The sequence below is a fragment of the Tinamus guttatus genome, unplaced genomic scaffold (genome assembly GCF_059628265.1).
Source record: "Tinamus guttatus ecotype Peru unplaced genomic scaffold, ASM5962826v1 Tinamus_guttatus_pri_ptg000023l, whole genome shotgun sequence".
NCBI lineage: Eukaryota > Metazoa > Chordata > Aves > Tinamiformes > Tinamidae > Tinamus > Tinamus guttatus.
In genome coordinates, this window is record NW_028288557.1 from 2,448,610 (window position 1) to 2,467,144 (window position 18,535).

At 58.8% G+C, this 18,535-nt stretch overlaps 2 protein-coding genes across 2 annotated transcripts; one reads left to right on the forward strand and one right to left on the reverse strand.

The window, feature by feature from the left end:
* The first annotated feature begins 1,801 nt into the window (after window positions 1-1,801).
* On the forward strand, window positions 1,802-15,480 carry ADAMTS14 (ADAM metallopeptidase with thrombospondin type 1 motif 14). The gene is made up of 22 exons (XM_088524888.1): window positions 1,802-1,871; window positions 1,988-2,361; window positions 5,396-5,552; window positions 5,785-5,981; window positions 7,158-7,241; window positions 7,583-7,739; window positions 10,820-10,925; window positions 11,065-11,208; window positions 11,363-11,495; window positions 11,656-11,769; window positions 12,157-12,305; window positions 12,403-12,578; window positions 12,670-12,803; window positions 12,922-13,045; window positions 13,158-13,241; window positions 13,597-13,760; window positions 13,982-14,150; window positions 14,231-14,363; window positions 14,431-14,638; window positions 14,716-14,848; window positions 14,955-15,065; window positions 15,185-15,480. Exons 1-22 carry the CDS (start codon window positions 1,802-1,804, stop codon window positions 15,478-15,480), a joined length of 3,417 nt encoding a protein of 1,138 aa, XP_088381014.1.
* A 1,115-nt stretch (window positions 15,481-16,595) lies between these two features.
* LOC148596245 (steroidogenic acute regulatory protein, mitochondrial-like) lies at window positions 16,596-17,930 on the reverse strand. The gene is made up of 7 exons (XM_088524895.1): window positions 17,867-17,930; window positions 17,680-17,793; window positions 17,455-17,588; window positions 17,220-17,378; window positions 16,957-17,147; window positions 16,789-16,882; window positions 16,596-16,697 (listed from the first exon to the last, which is right to left on the reverse strand). The coding sequence occupies exons 1-7, from the start codon at window positions 17,928-17,930 to the stop codon at window positions 16,596-16,598; spliced, it is 858 nt and encodes a 285-aa protein (XP_088381021.1).
* Between the last annotated feature and the right edge of the window lie 605 nt (window positions 17,931-18,535).

Sequence of the window (18,535 nt, forward strand, 5' to 3'; positions counted from 1 at the left end):
GTGTTTCCCTTGCTTGGAAAGGACTTCTCGGGGGACTGAGGGGCTGTTGATGTAGACTCAAGGTGCTCCCTGGCACTTGTGTTTGCAGCTGCTTTTATATATTTTTTTCCAGCATTTTGAGGCAGGTGCAAAAATTTTAAAAAAGAAAGAAAGAAAGAAAGAAAAAAATATTATTCGCGGTGAAGGAAACAATTTGCAAGACGAGAATAGCAAAAGTTGGCCCCAAAAATGTCCCGGGGGGGCATCTCTGGAGGTCTATAAGCGCGGATTAGAGAGCGATCCGCCAGGAATGGTCGTGCCCGGGGGCAGCGCGGCTCCAGATGGGCTTCCGGATGCCGCTCTCCGAGGGCTTCTCCAAGCTCGCGGGGCTGCAGCGACCACGCGGCTGTTATAAACGGGGTGTTTTTCAGGGTGGGGGGCAGCAGGTAGCGCCCCGTGGGCGGGAGCGAGGCGCCCCGGCCCCGGCCGCGGCCGTAAATATTTGCTGGTTTAACCTAATCGCGGCGCCGCGTGCCTGAGGGATGAGGTCACGCTCGCTCGCTCGTTCGTGCGCTGCCGGCGGCCGCGCGCCGCCGCTTGCCCTTGGGGAGCGGGGGTGGGATCTCCCTGCGTCCCCCCTCGGCCACCCAGGCACCAAGCGAGCGGCCCCCACGGCTCTTTCTTAGTTCTCTTCCAAGCGCGTTCTTAGCTCGCGGCCGGGAAGGTGAAGCCTAAAGTTGCAGGGAAATGGGCTTATTTGAGCACTTCCTCCTTTTCTTCTTCCTTGGCGGTGTCTTCCTTTCCACAGCCTCAACCTTGCTCCAGCTGGGATACCAGGGGACTGGGCCTGTGGGGACCGGGTGACTTCATGGATACTGTGCCTAAAGGTGGCAGTTTTGGCCTCTGCAAAGGCTAATTAAGCAGCGCTTGGGGAGTGTTCTTCACAAGCAAGACGCGCTCTTCGTTACGCTGCTCATCACAGATCCACTCCAGTCTGAAGGCCCTAACGAACGCCTACGTTACCGAAAACGCTCAGCACGCATAAACTCTACTTTTCTTCTTTTCTTCCCTAAAATTAGCCCAAGGAATCTTCCATGTCTCAAGTCCCGGGGCAAATTTTGTGGAAGCGCCCGCGTGATGGGACACTCGGCCCCGCTTGCCGCCTGCTCCTTCCCTACGTGGTCCAAGCGTTAGTGCCCCACATGGTGCTTTTTGCTTTGAAGCCGAGTGCCTTGCGCACACGTCTATTAAATAATATTAATAATAATAGCAATAGTAAGTGGGGAGGGAGGAAGGAAAGAGAGGGGGACAGAATAAGAAGGGTGAAGCGCCAGGGTGAAGCGCGAGGCTGAGCAAGGAGGGCGCTGGGCCAGGGGGAAGGGGCACAGAGGAGGAGGAGAGGGAGGAAGGCTCCTCCTTCCTTGCGGCCCCCTCGCCTTTGTTCCGGGCCGGGCCCGCGCAACTTTTTTTTTATTTTTCTTTTCCTACTTAAAAATTTTAAAAAGAAAGAAAAACACCGAAAAAGGGGGAAAATAAAGTAAATTTTAAAATTGCAAAAAAAAAAAAAAAAAAAAATTGGAGGCCGGGGGGCGGGTTGGCTTTTCTTTATTTTCTTTACTTTCCGCCCGCTTCCCGCCCACCCCCTTCGCGCGGAGCCGGGCCCGGGCCCGGGCCCGCCCCGCGCGCGGCGGCCCCGGTGGCGGCGGCGGCCCTGGTGGCGGCGGCGGCGCCGTCGGGGGGAGGCGGTCGCCGCGCGCCGCCCGCCCCGCTGCCCGCCCCGCCGCCCGCCCCGCAGCCGCCGCGCCGCAGCCGCCGGCCCCAAATGGATTATCCGCGGCTGCTGCTGCTCTCCTGCCTCCTGCCCCTGCACGGCTGCCTCGCCCGCGGCCCAGGTAGGCGCCCCGCGGCCACCCCTCGCTCTCCTCTCCGCGCTTCCCCCTCCTTTTGGCTCGCGGGGAGTGAGCGCCCGCGCGGCGCCCATCACCGTGGCCTCGTGTCGCCCCCGCAGAGCCGCCGCGCGGCGAGGCGAGCGAGTATGGCGTGAGCGTGCCCTTCCGCGCCGACCGCCGCGGCCGCTTCGTCTCGCACGCCCTGACCGGTGTGACGGCGGCGGCGACGGCAGCCGGTGGCCCCCGCGTCGCCCGCAGCGCTGGCGCCCACCGCAGCACCCGCTGGCTCTACTTCAACGTGACGGCCTTCGGCGAGGAGCTGCACCTGCGCGTGCGGCCCAACGGGCGCCTCGTGCCGCCGGGCGCCGCCGCTGAGTGGCACGAGGACTTCGCCGTGCGCTCCCGGTGGCCGCTGCGCCAGCGCTGCCTCTACACGGGCGGCATCTCCGGCATGCCCAACGCCGCTGTGGCCATCAGCAACTGCGACGGGCTGGTAAGCGCGCGGCCACCCGCTGCGACACGCGTGTTTCCTGTTGGGTGCTCAATCCTAAGGGATCTGCTTGGGTGGCTCTGGGGAGGCGCCGGGCTGGTTTTTGGATGTCCCTTTGCCTATGGCTCTTTCCGACTCTCAAAAACCCCCATATATCCCGTGTTCCATCCTGCTGGGTGAAGCGTGTGGGACTCTTTGCTCTTCCCTACGATTGCCTGGCATGCGCAAAGAGTCTTGCCAAGCTGGCGTCCTCTCCAAGGAGCCTTTCTCCATCACCTCTCTGTCCTCCTACCCCACTTTGGATGTGCTCGGAGAAGTCCCACTTGGATTACTCGTTGCCCTTCGGACTCCCTTTGGGCCCATGCGGTCTCTGTTGTTAGGTGGAGCAAACTTCTCCCTGCGCTTTCTTTTCTTTTCTTGCGTCTCTTTTGTTGTTGCTTTATTTTGGGAGATCCTTAGCTATTTGGGGCCGCTGGCGTAAATGGATTGGCATTCCTTTCTTTTTATATAATGCGGAGTGGTGCTATACGGGCAGAAATGACAGAGCGATACCCACCAAAATATACATATTTCACCTACATGTGGTTTATTTTTGCCGGCAACTTTACCAAGTAACCCAAAATAATTTTTGAAGTACCTTTTTTTGGGCATTTTTCTTCTCAAATTGAAGCAGCGGGAGGTCTGCTGGCCTAGCCCTTCTTTTCGGCAGCGCTTCTTTTGCGGTGGCAAATGGGCGCGCTGGTCTCCAGCATCGATATCCCACGGGCTGGCCAAGCGTGCGTGGAGATTGCGGGCTGGGAAAGAGCTCCAAGGATGAGGCTCTGCTCCCTCCCGGTGGGAGGGACATTTGGATGGGGACGCTGGGAATACCGTTGGTTGAGCCAGCGCAGGCAGGGAGTGGGATTTCCCATTGGCACGCCGTGATTGCCGTTGACTTTTCCAGAGGTTATGCATGGACTTGGTGAAGGGATTAGGGCTTATACGTCTCCGGCGTGTGTGGGAGCTGCCGGATCTCCTGGCTACTGGATGAAGCCTTGTGGGCTGTTGCAGATGGGGACTGTGTATGCAAAGTGATGCTGCTGTGTATAAACCCAGGCTGGCTTTATAAATAATTTGCAATCCCTTTTTTTTTTTCCCAAGCGCTCGCTTACTTTTAAATCTTCCTCAAATCCCTATTCAGTCACTGTCCCCCTCTACCCTTCCTGGCCTCCCGGGTGTTTTGCTGCTCGCAGAACTCGTTTGCTGGGAGCATCGGGATGAGCAAAGGAGCCAGAAAATCTATTCTCTGGCTTGAATTTGGGTGAAAAAGGATGAAACTTCCGCTGTATCCTTCAGTGCCTGCATCGTCCGTCGTTCCCGGGTCCTGTTCGCTCGTCCTGTTTGCAGCATCTCTGCCACCCGGCCCCGCTTTCCGGGACGGTTTGTCCAAATGAAGTGTGAAACACAGAGGAAAAACACACACTCGGCACGCACGCCTGCGTCCCCGCGCCGCGCTGCCCCGGCTGCCTGCAGCGAGTGCGTTTATTCATTTTTCCACATTCTAGCCGCAGCGCCGGCGCTTCCCGAATTCCCCTGGGAATTCGCTCTCCTCTGCAGCTTCTCCGTGGTGGGGAATTCCACCCCGCCGCAGCCTGCAGAGGCGGCGAGGAGCTGGAAAAGAGCCCCAGCAGCAACGAGCCTGGGGGCTGAAAAAATACGTGGTGCGTGTTTTTCTTTTTCTTTTTTTCCCTTTTCAGTGGAATTTGCTTCAAAGGGCTGTTTTCTGGTGTGCTAATCACCGGGATTGCAAGCAGGCAGCATCTCGGATCAGGAATCTCACTAATGCTAATGCTTGCCAAAGCAGCCAGGATTTTGCTCGATTTTAAGTTCTGCTCCCACCTTTGGAAATGCTGGTGGGGAAAAGGTACCTGGCGGATGCTGCATGCACCCAAGTCCTTAACCATGCTCACCCTGACTTGTGGGGCACGTCCTCACTCTGAGACCCGCCACTCAGCGAGTTGGAGGAAGGAGAAGATGAGTGGGAATGCGGGGAGGAAGAGGGAAGCTCAGGAAGGGGAAGAAGAACAGGGACCTGAGCGCGAGGAAGAGGAGCCGGGAACGCGATGAAGCACCGGATGGCCGCAGTGAATGCAGGCCCCGCATGAATGCGGAGGGGATCAAGTGACACAGGCGGGCTTGGAAGAGCCCCAGCTCGCGGCGGCTGTTTACAAAGTCCAGCTGGGCCTCGGTGCTGCCGGGAAGCGCTCGCGCTGCTCCCCACAGTCCATCCGTAGCTGCTGGATGCTATCGGAGCCACGAGGGAGCTGTCGGCTTGGGGTCAAAAGGGGACAGCATGATTTTTTTGCATGGTTATTTCCCATCACCCGGTGTCTTTAGCTTGCCCCAGGTCGTAGGCATAACAGCTTGGGTTGCTTCCAGGCAGGTTTTTTTGGGAGCTCAGCATTCCTTGGCGGTGAAGCTTTGCTGTCTCATTCATCTTCCCCTTGTCAGGGAGGTATTCGGAATCGTGACACTTCCCAGCACCTCCAGGGATTCCCCTGCTTCGACGTCCAAGCGCCCTACGGGCCAAGATGGCCATTTTGGTCCTTCCTTTGCTGTTAATATTGTTGGGCAGGTGACTGGTTGGCCTGCCAGCACATACAGCTGCAGTTTTGGGGTGGAGATGGAGATCTGGGAGGGCAACTCCTTGGAGGGTTGGCCAAAGCCACCCTTGGCACTTAGTGGCTGTATAAAGACGTAGCTTCAAATGTGGCCTGGTTGGTTGGGTTTTCCCTTCTTTTTCTCCCCAGCTACAGGAGAAAATAAGGGTCGTTACACACGACCGTGGTGACGAGCTCAACGGTTGACGTGTGGTTGATGCAAGGGCAAGGTGGAGGTACGGTGGCGGGTCTCCTGCACATCACCGTGGTTGAACCGACCCGTTTTGCCCCGAAACGGAGCACATCCCTACAGAAATGCATATATATCTATATGTATTTATTCACTTACGCCCACCCGCATGCCCCCTTTTTCCCCGTGTGATCTCCGCGCGTTCCAGGCGGGCCTGATTCGCACTGAGCGTGACGAGTTTTTCATCGAGCCCCTGGAGCGCGGGCGGCAGGAGACGGAGGTGCGCGGCCGGGCCCACGTCGTGTATCGCAGGTCGGCCGCCTGGCACAGTGGCCCGCGGCCTCTCCAGCACGTCCCCATCACAGGTAGGCTTGAGACGCAGCCATTCCTTATCATGCCAACAGTGCCCTCCAGATCCAGGGTGAGGTGTAGGGTTGGGATGCGTTGGGTCTAGGAGGTGGTGGGAGGAAGTGTTGGGCCCTTGAGCTGACAGGGGATATCTTTGTGGCCTCCTGTTGCCTCCGTAACTTGTTTTGGGGGCTGGAAATGGGGTGGGAGCAGGGAATGCTTCCTAAGGGATTCTCCCGTCACGGGTAGCGCCCCGCTCGCCGCTGGGAGAGCTGCCCAACTCGCTGGAGCTGGTGGCCGAGCAGCTCGCCGAGGCCGAGCGGAAGCGGCGTCATGCCAAAAGGGATGACTACAACATCGAGGTCCTGCTTGCCGTGGACGACTCGGTGGTGCGCTTCCACGGCAAGGAGCATGTCCAGAACTACGTGCTCACCCTCATGAACATAGTAAGGCTTTTTTTCCCTGATGTTTTAGAATGTTACAGACAGGGAGGGCGCGCTGGGTTGCCTATGGTGGCCCATCTTGAACTTCTTGGGTTGTAGGTGGGATCTTAAGTGGGTTAATTGGGGTTTGCTTAGCAGGGGCAAGTCTGTTCCTCAGCACAGGACTAGAAAAGGACATTTTGGTCACTTTGAGCTGATTGAGGAGGAGCCCTGAATTCCCCCCAGTTTTCAAACAGAAGTCCAGTCAATAAATTGAGAGTCTCATAAAGCCCTCATGTAGTCTGGAAAGCTGGAGCCTCGGAGCCGGGCAACGTCTGCAGGAATTGTCACAGAATCCGCTGTTTCAAACAGAAGAACAGAAGTGGGGTTTTTTTTTTGTATTTTTTTTTTAAGAAAAAGAGAGAAGGGAAAAGAAAAGAGAGAAAAGCCCCATAAATCTGGCTTATGTATTCATAATATTCATGTGGTCTGGAAAATTCTGATGTAGTTGAGGAAAATTATTTCTCCCTTGGATGACTGAAAAAGTTTTTTTTTTTTTTTTTAAATAAAGGGGGCTGGTAGCTCTCAGGTATTGCAGAATTGCCCCAGACAATGTCCTGGCCATTGCAAGGTCATAAATCTCCGAGTTTTCCTTGGGATTTTTGTCCAAAGCACATGGAGAGTGTTCTTGCGTATGACCCTATGTTTTTAAAAATGGGAGGTCAGCTTTGGGTCACCATCAGGACTAATGGATCCCCCGGGGTTGGCGGGATTGCTCTCCTCTCCCTGTGCAACCCTTTTGGGGCCGCTTGCCTTCCATTCCGCGAATTCGGGCTCCGCAGGGGGGAGATGCTCCGTGGCCCCATTGGAAGCCGTGGGAAACCTGGCTGGCTCCGTCTTTCCCGGCACCAGCGATGAGGTCATCGCACATCCGAGACGGCCTCCTTGGCAGTTTTGGCTTTTTCGGGCTTGGGCTGCTTTGTTTTGTGGCTTTTAATCCCCCCCGGCCCCGAACAAAGGGAAAAGGCTGGGGAGGAAGATGAGGATGCAATCCTTGCACCTGACCTGGTGGGAAGCATGGTAGGGGTAAGAAAGAGTGGCTGCAAATTCAACAGCATTTACTCCTGCTTATTCCCATTTATTATTCTCTTCTGTATATATATATATATATGTATACATATTTTTTTTTCTCCTCCTCAGGTAGATGAGATTTATCACGATGAATCCCTGGGCGTCCACATCAACATCGTGCTGGTCCGGATGATCCTGGTCGGGTACCGGCAGGTAAACGGAGCAAAAACCTTTGGAAGGGTTTTTACTTGCATTGTTTTTATGGGGCAGGCTGCTTTGCAGCAAATCCATCCCGTAACTCCTCCCCGAGGAGCCGGGGTAGGAGCAGGGAAACTAAATCCACTCACTTTCCCGCACGGCTCCTGGGGCATCTCGGAAGAAAGGAGGTTTTGTCAGGAGTGCCGGGTCTCGCAGCGCGGAAGGCGTCTAGAAACCGGCAGGGAATTTGAGCAGTGAGAAAACAGGAGGCGGCGGGGGGGAAGCCCACGCTTTCTGCCTTGAATTTTAAAGCCTTTTCCATAGGATCACCCGCCTTTCTTTGCCTCCTTCTGCAGTCGGTGAGCCTGATCGAGCGAGGGAACCCGTCGCGGAGCCTGGAGCAGGTCTGTCGCTGGGCGCATTCGCAGCAGCACTCCGACCCGGAGCACGCCGAGCACCACGACCACGCCGTGTTCCTCACCAGGCAAGATTTTGGTCCCGCAGGTATGCAAGGTACTGTATTTGTCTCAATCAGGTACGTGCAGGTCGCTGGGGGAGAGCCAGCCCAGGGAGAGGACTTCTCTTCCGACGTGGTGCTGACGGCGCTGGCCAGCGGGTCTAGAAAAAAATGATAAAAATCAGGATTTTCTTTTTAATGTGCAACAGAGGAAGGAATTAGTCCAGGACATCAACAAGAGAAATGCCTTTTTTTACGTTCAGTAAACCTTTTGCTTTTTAAACCGCTTAGGCAGATGACCATTAAAGCCTGATTTTACATGGGTCGGTTTCGTGGCCATCTTGGGGCCCAACACTGGAGTGTTCGTGCTAAATTTGGGACTGAAAAGGAAGCTTGGGGCAATAGCAATGCCCAAACACGGGGTCAACATACTGAGGAGCCCAAGGAAAAATCAGCATGGGTGAAATACTAGTTTTTATTTCGTTTTTCTAGACCCTTCCTGGCGGAGCGACTGTGTCCCAAGGCCTTGGTGAAAGGACCTTTTTTGGCATGCGGGCTCAAGGACGTGCCTCGCTGCACTCCCTTACGTTGGGAAGGAGCCTTGAAAATTGGGATTTGCTTGGGAACATTCCCGCATGGTGGATACATGCCTTGAGGAACAGGCTGGGTTATCGGAGAGGGGGCCGAGGCTCCTTTCTTGCTGCTTCCTCCTTTCCTTCCCAGAGCTGCAGGTAAATCGCATGCAGAAGGTTCCAGCCCCTCTACTACCTAGACCAGGGCTTGGACTGCAGGGACCTGGAGTTGTGTTGGCTCCCATGATCCAGGAAATCTGATTTTTCTCACCATGCTTCCAGGCTCACAGGTGGTTGGCCCTGCTAAGTGGCAATGATGAGCTCACATCAGAAGGTGTTGATAAAATTAATGGAATAGCCCTGCTCTAGGAATGCTCATTCCAGCTCCTTGCCTTGTTCCCCATGGATCTGGCCTCTACTTGTGTCTCCGGGTGCCTGTTTGCTTTTGGCAGAACTTGTGGCTGTCATGTTCTTGTCTGGCTGTGTTGCATGGTCCAACGCATGGTTGATGTTTGCCCACCAGGAACTACCCTCCCTTTGGGCTGCTGGAATTGTAACATTCGGCTTCCTCTTGCTTCCTCTTCTCCAAATGATGTCCTTTCCCCTCCTTACCCTCTTCTTGGCTCAGAGTTACAAGCAACCAAGAGTCAGGCTGTGGTGCCTCCACATTCACAACACTTGCTGATGGAGTTTGTCTGCTGGTGGTGTCTGAGCTGCCTCTGGGAAGGTGCCAGAAGGTCCTGTTACCAGTTGTGTACCTTGTGAGTAACAGAGATGGGGTTAAAATTTGGGTCTTAAACCAGTGAAGTCCTCTCAAGCTGGCTCTGAAGTGATCTCCCCAGCTTATGGTGCTTGCTCCAACACCACGTCACCCTTGCACACGGCCGGTGGCTTTCTCCATATGGAGCTGCCTCACCTTGGCCAGCAGAAGAGATGACAAGTGACTGATGAAGCTTGACATGGGTCTTGGCGTGTGATTGCGAGACATTGCGGTCCTGTAGGAGAGCTCTCTGGTGCAGGTCCAGGCCGAGCCTTCGAGGCTCGAGAAGCCTTCTCCTGTGTGCATCTCTCTGTGCACGGGAGCGGGCCCGGCCAAGACTGAGTAATTTTGGAGAGCTGAGGTAATTACTGCTTTTTTGAATTAAAGAGAAGTTGGACGGCGTGAAGCGGAAGGACCACAAGGCAGAGCCCTCGCACGCGGACTACAGACGAAGCCTATTTTTTGATGCATTATTTTATAGTCAAGTCCAATCACCAGAATCTCTCTCTCAAGCTCTTAATTTGGCCTGCGTTGAAAAGATCCTTGCCATGGTGGTTTTTCTTGGAAGTTACCTGGCATTTTGCGGGCAGAAGTGTATTTTGCAGTTCACCTTAGGCTTTTGCTCTGGAAATCACATTCAGCCAGCTTCTGCTTTGAGTTATGCTCAGGGAAAAAAGAATCTCTTTCTTCCCACAAGACGCCCTGTGGATGTGCCCTGCAAGGGTTAGTGTCTGGGCTTGTTATGAAAAATGGAATTGTTGTGACAGGAGAGATTTCCTTTGAAAGTTCCGATGCAGGACGACACCCTGGAAAATCTTCTCTCTGCCGATAAACACCCGTGTCAAGGGAAACGCCACCCTGGTCCTCTCAAACAAGTAGCTTCCTCCATGTCTCTGTTGCTTAGAGGTTACACACATGGGTAGGAAGGATTGAAAGTGCTGAGCCCAGCTTGAGAGAGCTCTTGGTGTGGCTTGTTCAGCCCAAAATCCAGAGATCTCCTGCCTCTTTTTCCTACCCTTTTCTTTCTTCCTGTGTCTTGGCTGACGGCATTTTCCAGGCGTCCAGCTATGCGGTGGCAACATGTCTCTTGTCCTCTTTGGACATCAGGTCTTCTCAGTATGGCCATAAAGACAGCTATGGTTGACATTAGCCTCCCTAATGTCCAGATGGGGCTCGGAGATGTTTGATCATCAAAGTCCCCTCTCCAGCTGCAGCTGAGCTGCCCTCTTGACTCACCAAGCTTGACTCTTAGAGCTTTCCTATCGCAAACTGTGGAGATATCCAGCATGGTCCTGCCCTGCTTTCGCCAAAGCTCCTGCGAATTTGTAAGGACTTCTCTCCCCAGCTTCCTTCCTGTGATGCCAAAAAAGGTCTTTTCTTTGGAAGGAGGGGAGAAAAAGAGAAAGAAGAAAAGAAAGAAAAGGAGAGATTCATTGTAAAGTTCATTTTAGAAGGTGACCGAACTGGGCAGAAGTAATGTGTGGAGAAAAAGAAGAAGAAAACGGGCAACGAGGTGATGCTGCTCGTGGGAGAGGAGGCACCTGCTGCCCCACTGCACTGCACTTGATCGAAGGGTCATGCTGGGGAGGTTCATGGTCCTCCTTGCTCTGTGGTGCATGGGGATGGCCCGGGTTTTTGGAACGGAGGCACGTGCATGCACGGGTGCCTGGCCAAGGCCCATGGTGACATGTCTCTTTTTAGACTATCGGTGGCCTCAAGAGGCAGCGAGCGGGCTGGGTTAATCCCTGTGGCCCAAAGTTCTTTCTCTCTCTTTTTCCTCTCTCCCTCCTCTCTCTTTGGGCAGGGTACGCGCCGGTGACGGGGATGTGCCACCCGCTCCGCAGCTGCACCCTCAACCACGAAGACGGCTTCTCCTCGGCTTTCGTTGTCGCCCACGAGACCGGCCACGTGTAAGTCACCCAGGGAGCAGCTAGCACCGCTCGTGCCTCCCAGTCTAACGGGGAGCAAGAAGCCCAGCCTAAACGCCACCTTTAAGAGATCTTATGGGCTGATGTGAGGCCAAAAGTGGCTCACGGGCTTTTCCAACAGGTTGGGGATGGAGCATGATGGCCAGGGCAACCGCTGTGCGGACGAGACCAGCATGGGGAGCATCATGGCGCCGCTGGTGCAGGCCGCCTTCCACCGCTACCACTGGTCCCGCTGCAGCAAGCAGGAGCTGAACCGCTACATACAGTAGGTCGGGCCTGAAGGCCCTTTGGCCACTTGATTTGCATCAGGGCTGAGGAAATTCAGACCCCTTAATCTCAGGGAGAGGGGTGAAGGTAATGGAAGGAGTTGCGGGAGGTTGCTCCTCAGCTTCCCTTGCCCCCGCGTGGTGTCTGTGCAGCTCCTATGACTGCCTGCTGGACGATCCCTTCGAGCACCAGTGGCCCAAGCTCCCCGAGCTCCCAGGCATCAATTACTCCATGGATGAGCAGTGCCGCTTCGATTTCGGCGTAGGCTACAAAACGTGCACGGCGGTGAGTACGGCCCCTGTATTGAGTATCCTGCCGATGCTCCCCATGCGACGGGGTTGTGTCGCACCATCGTGGGCTCCCCCAGCCTTCCCTGCCCTCGGGGAAGGGTCTCGGGAGGGTGTCCCCTGCGGACGTGAGAGCTGCACTGCTGCCTCCTTTGCAGTTCCGGACCTTTGACCCCTGCAAGCAGCTGTGGTGCAGTCACCCGGACAACCCCTACTTCTGCAAGACCAAGAAGGGGCCGCCACTGGATGGGACCGAGTGCTCATCGGGCAAGGTATTGGCGCCAACACCACTGCGCCCGCGGATGGGCATCAAGCCTAGGTGCTGGGCTTTTAGACCAGCCTTTGGGGTAGGTCTTGGCACTAAGGAATGCTCCAAATCAGCCCTTCTCTTTACCGTGGCCAGCAGCAACTCCCTTGAAGAAGTCGCCTTGTGCATATTTTCCCCTCCAGTTATCCAATGCAACTGTTTTGAGAAAAGCTCATCTGTTGGGCAAGCTCATGTGTTGGGCAAGCTGGAGAAAGTTTTGGGGTGGATCTCCCCTTCCTGTCTCCCTGTTGCAAATTTGAGATCAGAATTTCCGATGTGTCACAGCCACAGTTGCCCTCTTCCCTTGGGAAGAGGCAAGCGTGCAGGCAACGCCGTCTCCGCTCTCTTGCAGTGGTGCTTCAAGGGTCACTGCATCTGGAAGACCTCAGAGCAGCCCTACAGCCAGGACGGCAGCTGGAGCTCCTGGTCCAAGTTTGGCTCGTGCTCCCGGACGTGTGGGGGAGGCGTGCGCTCTCGCAGCCGCAGCTGCAGCGACCCGACGTACGTCGGGATGCGGGAACAGGCCGAGAGGGAGCTCGAGGGGCTCCGTTGGGTCGGAGAACTGAGCGGAGCTCAGCCGACTCACCGTGTCTTCCAGTCCGGCGTACGGCGGGCGTCACTGTCCTGGGGCCACCTACGAGTACCAAGTGTGCAATCCCGAGGAGTGCCCGGGGCCCTACGAGGACTTCCGCGCGCAGCAGTGCGCCAAGCGCAACTCCTACTACACCCACCAGGGCGCCAAGCACGCCTGGCTCCCCTACGAGCACCACAACGGTGAGCGGCCCTTGTCTTTCCTAAAGCATCTCTTTGCTTCCGCTGACCAACCTTTGGGTGACCCTTGTCTCGTCTCTTCTCCTCGCCGCAGACGCGCAGAAGTGCGAGCTCATCTGCCAGTCAGCAGGCACGGGGGATGTGGTGTTCATGGAGCAGGTGGTTCACGACGGCACCCGCTGCAGCTACAGGGACCCATACAGCGTCTGCGTCCGGGGCGAGTGTGTGGTAAGGGGCTCCCCATCCCCGCCATCTGCTCCTGCTGGAGGAGGAGGAGGGCAGGGGACCCACGGGCACGTGTGGCAGAGAGCTGACGGTGCGCTTGCCTCCCGCTGCGCCGCGGCAGCACGTCGGCTGCGACAAGGAGGTGGGCTCGCTCAAGCAGGACGACAAGTGCGGCGTGTGCGGCGGCGACAACTCTCACTGCCGCACGGTGAAGGGCACCTTGGCCAAGGCGCCGAAGCAGTTGGGTGAGAAGGCAGCGGTGGCACGCGCCGGCTTGCTCCAGAGGTTGTGGTCCTGATGGCTCGCTTTTTCCTCCGTCCTCCCTTCCTCCTCCTCCTCTTCCTCACTCTCTTTCAGTGGGCATTGTGAAGATGTTTGAGATCCCTGCTGGGGCGAGGCATGTGCAGATTGAAGAGATGGAGCCAGCGCCCCATGGCATCGGTGAGTCGTGAGCTGGCGCCCACGGAGCGGGAAGCGGGAGCAAAAGGTTGATTGGGTGCCCGGGTCCTGTTTGGGTGAGATGAGTGGCCCTGGGCAAAGTCAACACTGTTGTGGCTAATGAAACCCTCTGACTGCTCCAACCGTCGTTTCATGCTCAGGGCGGCGATAGCAGGGGGCATAGGTGGGAGGTGTGATGGGACATGTCCAGGGTTGATGCAGTGGACGCCTCGGTTGAGACCATCTGCTTAGAGGAGCTTCGAGGGCTTGTGCTCCACCAGGATCGTCCTCACCTTGATGTCCTTCAAAGCTGGCGGCCAGAAGAAGTGACCTTGTAAATACCTGCTTTCTTCTCCAGCCGTTAAGAATCAAGCCACGGGGGACTTCATCCTTAATGCCAAGGGCAAGGAAGCCAAAAGCCACGTGTTCATTGGGATGGGCCTGGAGTGGGAGTACACTGTGGAAAATGGCAAGGAGACCTTGAAAACCAGCGGCCCCCTGCACGAAGCCATCAGCGTCCTAGTGAGTCCTGCCAGCAGGGTTTGGGCTAGATTTCACAAAATAACTAAATCCTGTGAAATTCTCCCCTTCTTTAGTTTCTTTTGCTCTTTTTATGCCGCATATTCAGTGCCACGTTGGCGTTGCCCACTGCTTTGTCTCCGATTCCTCCCATCTCCATCACCTCCTGCCGTGGTTTTCCTTCCCTGTTTGCTCCGCGCCGATGGTCCTCCCTCTTCCTCCAGGTCGTCCCTGAGGAGGAGGAGGAGGCGAAGAGCAGCCTCATCTACAGGTACATCATCCACGAGGACCTGCTGCCCATGATCGGGAGCAACAACGTCCTGCTCGAAGAGATGGATTCCTACGAGTGGGCCCTCAAGAGCTGGTCGCCGTGCTCCAAGGCGTGCGGAGGAGGTATCGCCCCGTCTTCGGGGCACGCTTGGGAGGTTGCCGGGGTTCACTAGGCAGCGCGCGCCTCCCCCTGCCTCCCGCAGGCATCCAGTACACCAAGTACGGCTGCCGCCGGCGCAGCGACAACCGCATGGTGCCCAGGAACCTGTGCGAGCACGGCAAGAAGCCGAAGCCCATCCGACGCCGCTGCAACGTGCACGAGTGCTCCCAGCTGGCGTAAGTGCCCCTCGGCCACCGAGCTCCCCCTCTCCCTGCCCCGTCCTAACGTGTCCCTCCCTGGCAGGTGGGCGCCCGAGGAGTGGGGCGCCTGCAGCAGGACGTGCGGCAAGCTGGGGCTGCAGGCGCGGGCCGTGCCGTGCGTGCAACGGCTGCCCAACGGCACGAGCCGCGCCGTGCACGCCAAGTACTGCGGCGGCGAGCGCCCCGAGAGCCGACGGCCCTGCGCGCGCCCGCCCTGCCCGGCCCAGTGGCGCACGGGCGCCTGGTCGCAGGTGAGAGGGCGGCGCCGCCGCTCCGCGCCGCTGCCGGCGCCGGCGCCCGTGCCCACGGCCGCCTTCTCGCTCTGCAGTGCTCGGCGAGCTGCGGCGAGGGCATGCAGCAGCGGCAGGTAGTATGTAAGGGCAGCGATGGCAGCGCAGCCGCGCGCTGCCCCGGCGGCAAGCCGGACGCCGTCCAGGTGTGCCACGCGCCCGGCTGCCCAGGTGAGCGGGGGCTGCGGGGCACAGGGCCTTCAGGGGGGCTCCCCGGGGGGGAACGCGCTCCGTGGCAGCCTGCGGGCGCTCTCCCGATGCCGCTCGCTCGCCGCAGGGCAGCTCCCTGGCGTCACGGCCAGCGCCGGCGCCAGCGAGCCCGTGACGCCCCAGGTGCAGTGGGCGCCGCCAGAGGGGCCCCCGAACCCCGTCAGCAAGGTCTCCTCCAGTAAGTCTGCCCCTCACCTCCTCCCCAGTCCCTGCGGGCTCCAAAAAGGAGTCTTTGGGGGGCATCGTGGTGGCAGCGGCGCCGCTGACATGGTGTACTTGGGTGCTGTCCCTCCTCAGAGGAGCCCTGCCTCGGGGACAAGTCCATCTTCTGCCAGATGGAAGTGCTGGCCCGCTACTGCTCCATCCCCGGCTACAACAAGCTCTGCTGCGAGTCCTGCAGCAAGAAAACCCCAGCCACCGGCTCACCGAGCGCGCCCGAGGAAGCCAGCCCCACTGCGCCAAGGGGACCAGAGGCCACCGGCTCCCCGGCACCTCAGGATGCCACCGTGGACACGTCCCCTCCGCCGAGCCGGCGCGTGGGCGCCGCACAGCCCGGCACCGTGCTCAGGACCGCCGCGCCGCCCGCCACGTGAGGCCCTCGGCCAGCCCCGGCCTCCCTCCCGCCGCCTCCCTCCTCTGCGTTGCCTCCCTCTCTCCTCCCGGCCACCTGCCGCCATTCCTGGGCGCCCTCGGCAAAGCCGGGATGCTTGGAGACGGACTGCCTCGCCCTGAGATTTCCCAGGGAAGCCGCTTCCTTCTTGGGATTTTATTGTCTCTCCCTGCCCTTCCCAGCTGCGACACTTTTAGTTCCGAACGGTGACGTGGAAAAAGGTCACAAAAGAGCAAAACGTGTCAGCTCGCTTGGCTGCGAGTGACCCGCCGGCGGGGCCGGCCTCTTACCTCCGTGGGTGCCTTGAAGCGACAGGTCCCTGATTTTTCCCTTGAGGTGCTACCCGTCGTGGCAGGGTTGTGGCGGCTCCTCGCCCACCACGATACCCCGAAACGCGATGCCAGGGCTGGCTCACTCCGGACGCCGAGAACATGGGGCCGGGGCTGCACCACGCTGTCCCCAGGGGAACCTGGAAAAGGGGCTGCATTCCCTGCCCCAGGGAGCTCGCCAGTCTCCGCGCGCGGCTCCGTGGCTTGGCGTGGGGATGAGGAACGCTGGGCGCGGACGAGCGCGCTTCCCGCACGCCGTTGGCCTTTGCACCCTCTATTTATTGAACCAAAGAGCCGCGCTGCAGCCGCTGCGCTGGAGGCAGCGACGAAACCCTGGAGCTCTCCCAAACGAGGGGACAAGGCGCATGGTGGCGGAAGGGAGGCCGCCTTGCACGCCACGCTGGGGCCGGCCGGGCGCATCCGCTCATCCAGGTGCTGTAACCCTGTCCGCTGGGCCGCTGTATAAAGTTTTGTACATACGAGATTCAGAGCTTTTTAATTTTTAATATTTATTAATATTTTTGTTGGGTTCTTTTTTTTTTTTTTTCCTGAACTCTAACAATATAAAAAAATAAACTAAAATCCACACCGACTGCTTTCAGTCTTCCGCGTTTGTGCCACGGGGTGGGTACGTGTTTAGCCCGTGTGCCGCGCTAGGCGTGGAAGGAATGTATAGGTAGGTATATACACTTAAATATATATAAAGAGGCGTGCACAAATATATAGCTTGGCTGTTCCAAAGCTTCTGCTGCACACGGAGCTGCCGCGCTCAGGGCCGTGCCGGGGCGGCCAGGCGCTGGCGGAGGCGGCCGATGAAGTCGGCCTGGCTCTGCGGCACCACGCGCTGCAGCACTGAGGCGGGGATCCAGCCCTTGGGGAGGGGGAAAGGAAATGCTGAAATGGCAAATAAATGGCAAAATGGCAAATAAATGAATAAAACGAGCGCTGGGTGGGCGCCTTGCCTTCAGGTCCATGCAGAGGAGCCAAGTGAGGTGGGTCCGGCCCGGATCCCCTGCCAGCGGCTGCAGGACCATGCAGCTCAGCTGGGCCTCGGCCCTGGCAGCGGGGAGCGCGTCAGCACCGGGGGGCTCGTGGGGCGCTCGCGGGGAGCTCGTGGGGAGCGTGTTTACCTGATGCACCCCGGGGGCGGCGGTGGGGGCCGCTCGCTGGCGGGGGCGGCCGTGCCCACCAGGTAGACGACGCTGCCGGCGCGGTGCCGGCGCCGCACGCTCACGAAGTCCCGGGCTCCCACGAGGTCCCCGGGGCTCCGGGCGGTCACCTCGTGCGTGAGCAGCGTGTCGGGCCCCGCGCACCGCAGCACCTGTGTGGGCATGGGCTCCCCGTGAGCTCGGCAGCCCCGCATTTCCCCCCGTTTCGTCCCGCTGGTGCCTACCTTGACGCGGCCGAGCGCCGGGTACCACTCGGGCATGCGCTCGATGTCCTCGAAGAGCTCCCGGTGCAGCCGCGCCAGCGGCGCGTTCAGCACCGCCTCGGCACGGAACACCCTGCCCAGCCCCGGCAGGGCCGCGCTGGCCACGGCGGTGCCCGCCGCCTGCGAGAACGTGGCGTTACCCTCAGCGTGCCGCCCCGTGTGCTGCCCCGCGTGCCCCGTGCCGCCGCTCCGTTACCCGCGTGCTTTCCATGCGCCAGCCGTGCTGCTGCTGCAGGATGCCCAGCGCGCTCTGCAGGGCCTCGCTGGCGCTGGGGTCCATGCTAGTGAGCCGGCCGAAGCTCGTGGCACCTTTCGCCTCCGGATCCGTGTCTGTAGGAGCAAGCCGGGCAGCGTGGTCATTGCATCCTCCACGCCTGCTCACTCCGGAGCGGAGAGCCCGCTGGAGGACGGGGACGCTCACCAGCATCCTTCCCTGCAAGCTGCTGGACACAACACGGCACCTTCGAGGGCTGCCGCCGAGCGCCCCGTAGCAGCATCCCTCGCACGTCCGTCTGCATCGCCGCCGCCGTCAGGCCTGGGGAGGAGAGGCGCGCGCGGCGGTCACGCGAGCGGTCGCAAGGCCCCGCGCCCCGGGCGGCCGCGCTCACCGGGCAGCCGGCGCAGGTGGTCGTGCACGATGCCACAGCACAGCTTGCCGGTGGCTTGCAGCATGGCCATGAGTGGGGCCGCCCGCCGAGCCGCCCGCCCTGGCGCCCTTTATAGCAGCCGGGCCGAGCGCGCGCTCAAGGACATTGCGAGCCCGAGGAGGGGCCGTCGGGAGCGCAAAGGAAAACGAGGCCTGGGGGAGGTTTCTTGAAAGGGACCCCCCTTCCCCTGGCTCTGAGCGAGGCGCCGAGGCTGTCTTGCACCTGATTTGGGGAGGTTTTGGGTCAAACAGGAGATAGGGGCACTGCTCGCGCGGGCACGCAGGGATCCTCCTGTTCGGAGCTGAGGGCAAGCGCCCAGGGAAATTATGGGGCGTCCTTGAGGGCCGCTCCGGACGGGATCGCCCCGTAACCGGCAGAGCCTTGGTGCGGGGGAAGCCCTGGTTTTCAGCAACGCTTTGGCCGGTCTCCAACACCCTCGTGGCGATCGCAAGGGGAGGATAAGCTCACGGCAGCGCGCGCCAGGGCATCCCTGCCAGAGCGCACCAGGTTTTGGGGACAACGTGCTGGTAGCCACATGTCTCTGCAGCGCCCTAAGGGTGGACCCATTTCCCTGTGTCCAGGAAAAGCTAAGGACCAGCAAAGATAGAAAAACACATCTCCTTTATTTCC

What these genes read in the sequence shown, in the direction of transcription:
- ADAMTS14 (XM_088524888.1), top strand. Translation starts at nt 1,802, where the DNA reads ATGGATTATCCGCGGCTGCTGCTGCTCTCCTGCCTCCTGCCCCTGCAC. An exon ending in TCCTGGTCGGGTACCGGCAG is followed by an intron (nt 7,242 to 7,582) that starts GTAAACGGAGCA and finishes CTCCTTCTGCAG; the next exon opens with TCGGTGAGCCTGATCGAGCG. An exon ending in CCACGCGCCCGGCTGCCCAG is followed by an intron (nt 14,849 to 14,954) that starts GTGAGCGGGGGC and finishes CGCTCGCCGCAG; the next exon opens with GGCAGCTCCCTGGCGTCACG.
- LOC148596245 (XM_088524895.1), bottom strand. Translation starts at nt 17,930, where the DNA reads ATGCTGCAAGCCACCGGCAAGCTGTGCTGTGGCATCGTGCACGACCAC. An exon ending in GCTTGCAGGGAAGGATGCTG is followed by an intron (nt 17,589 to 17,679) that starts GTGAGCGTCCCC and finishes TTGCTCCTACAG; the next exon opens with ACACGGATCCGGAGGCGAAA. An exon ending in GGCGCATGGAAAGCACGCGG is followed by an intron (nt 17,379 to 17,454) that starts GTAACGGAGCGG and finishes ACGTTCTCGCAG; the next exon opens with GCGGCGGGCACCGCCGTGGC.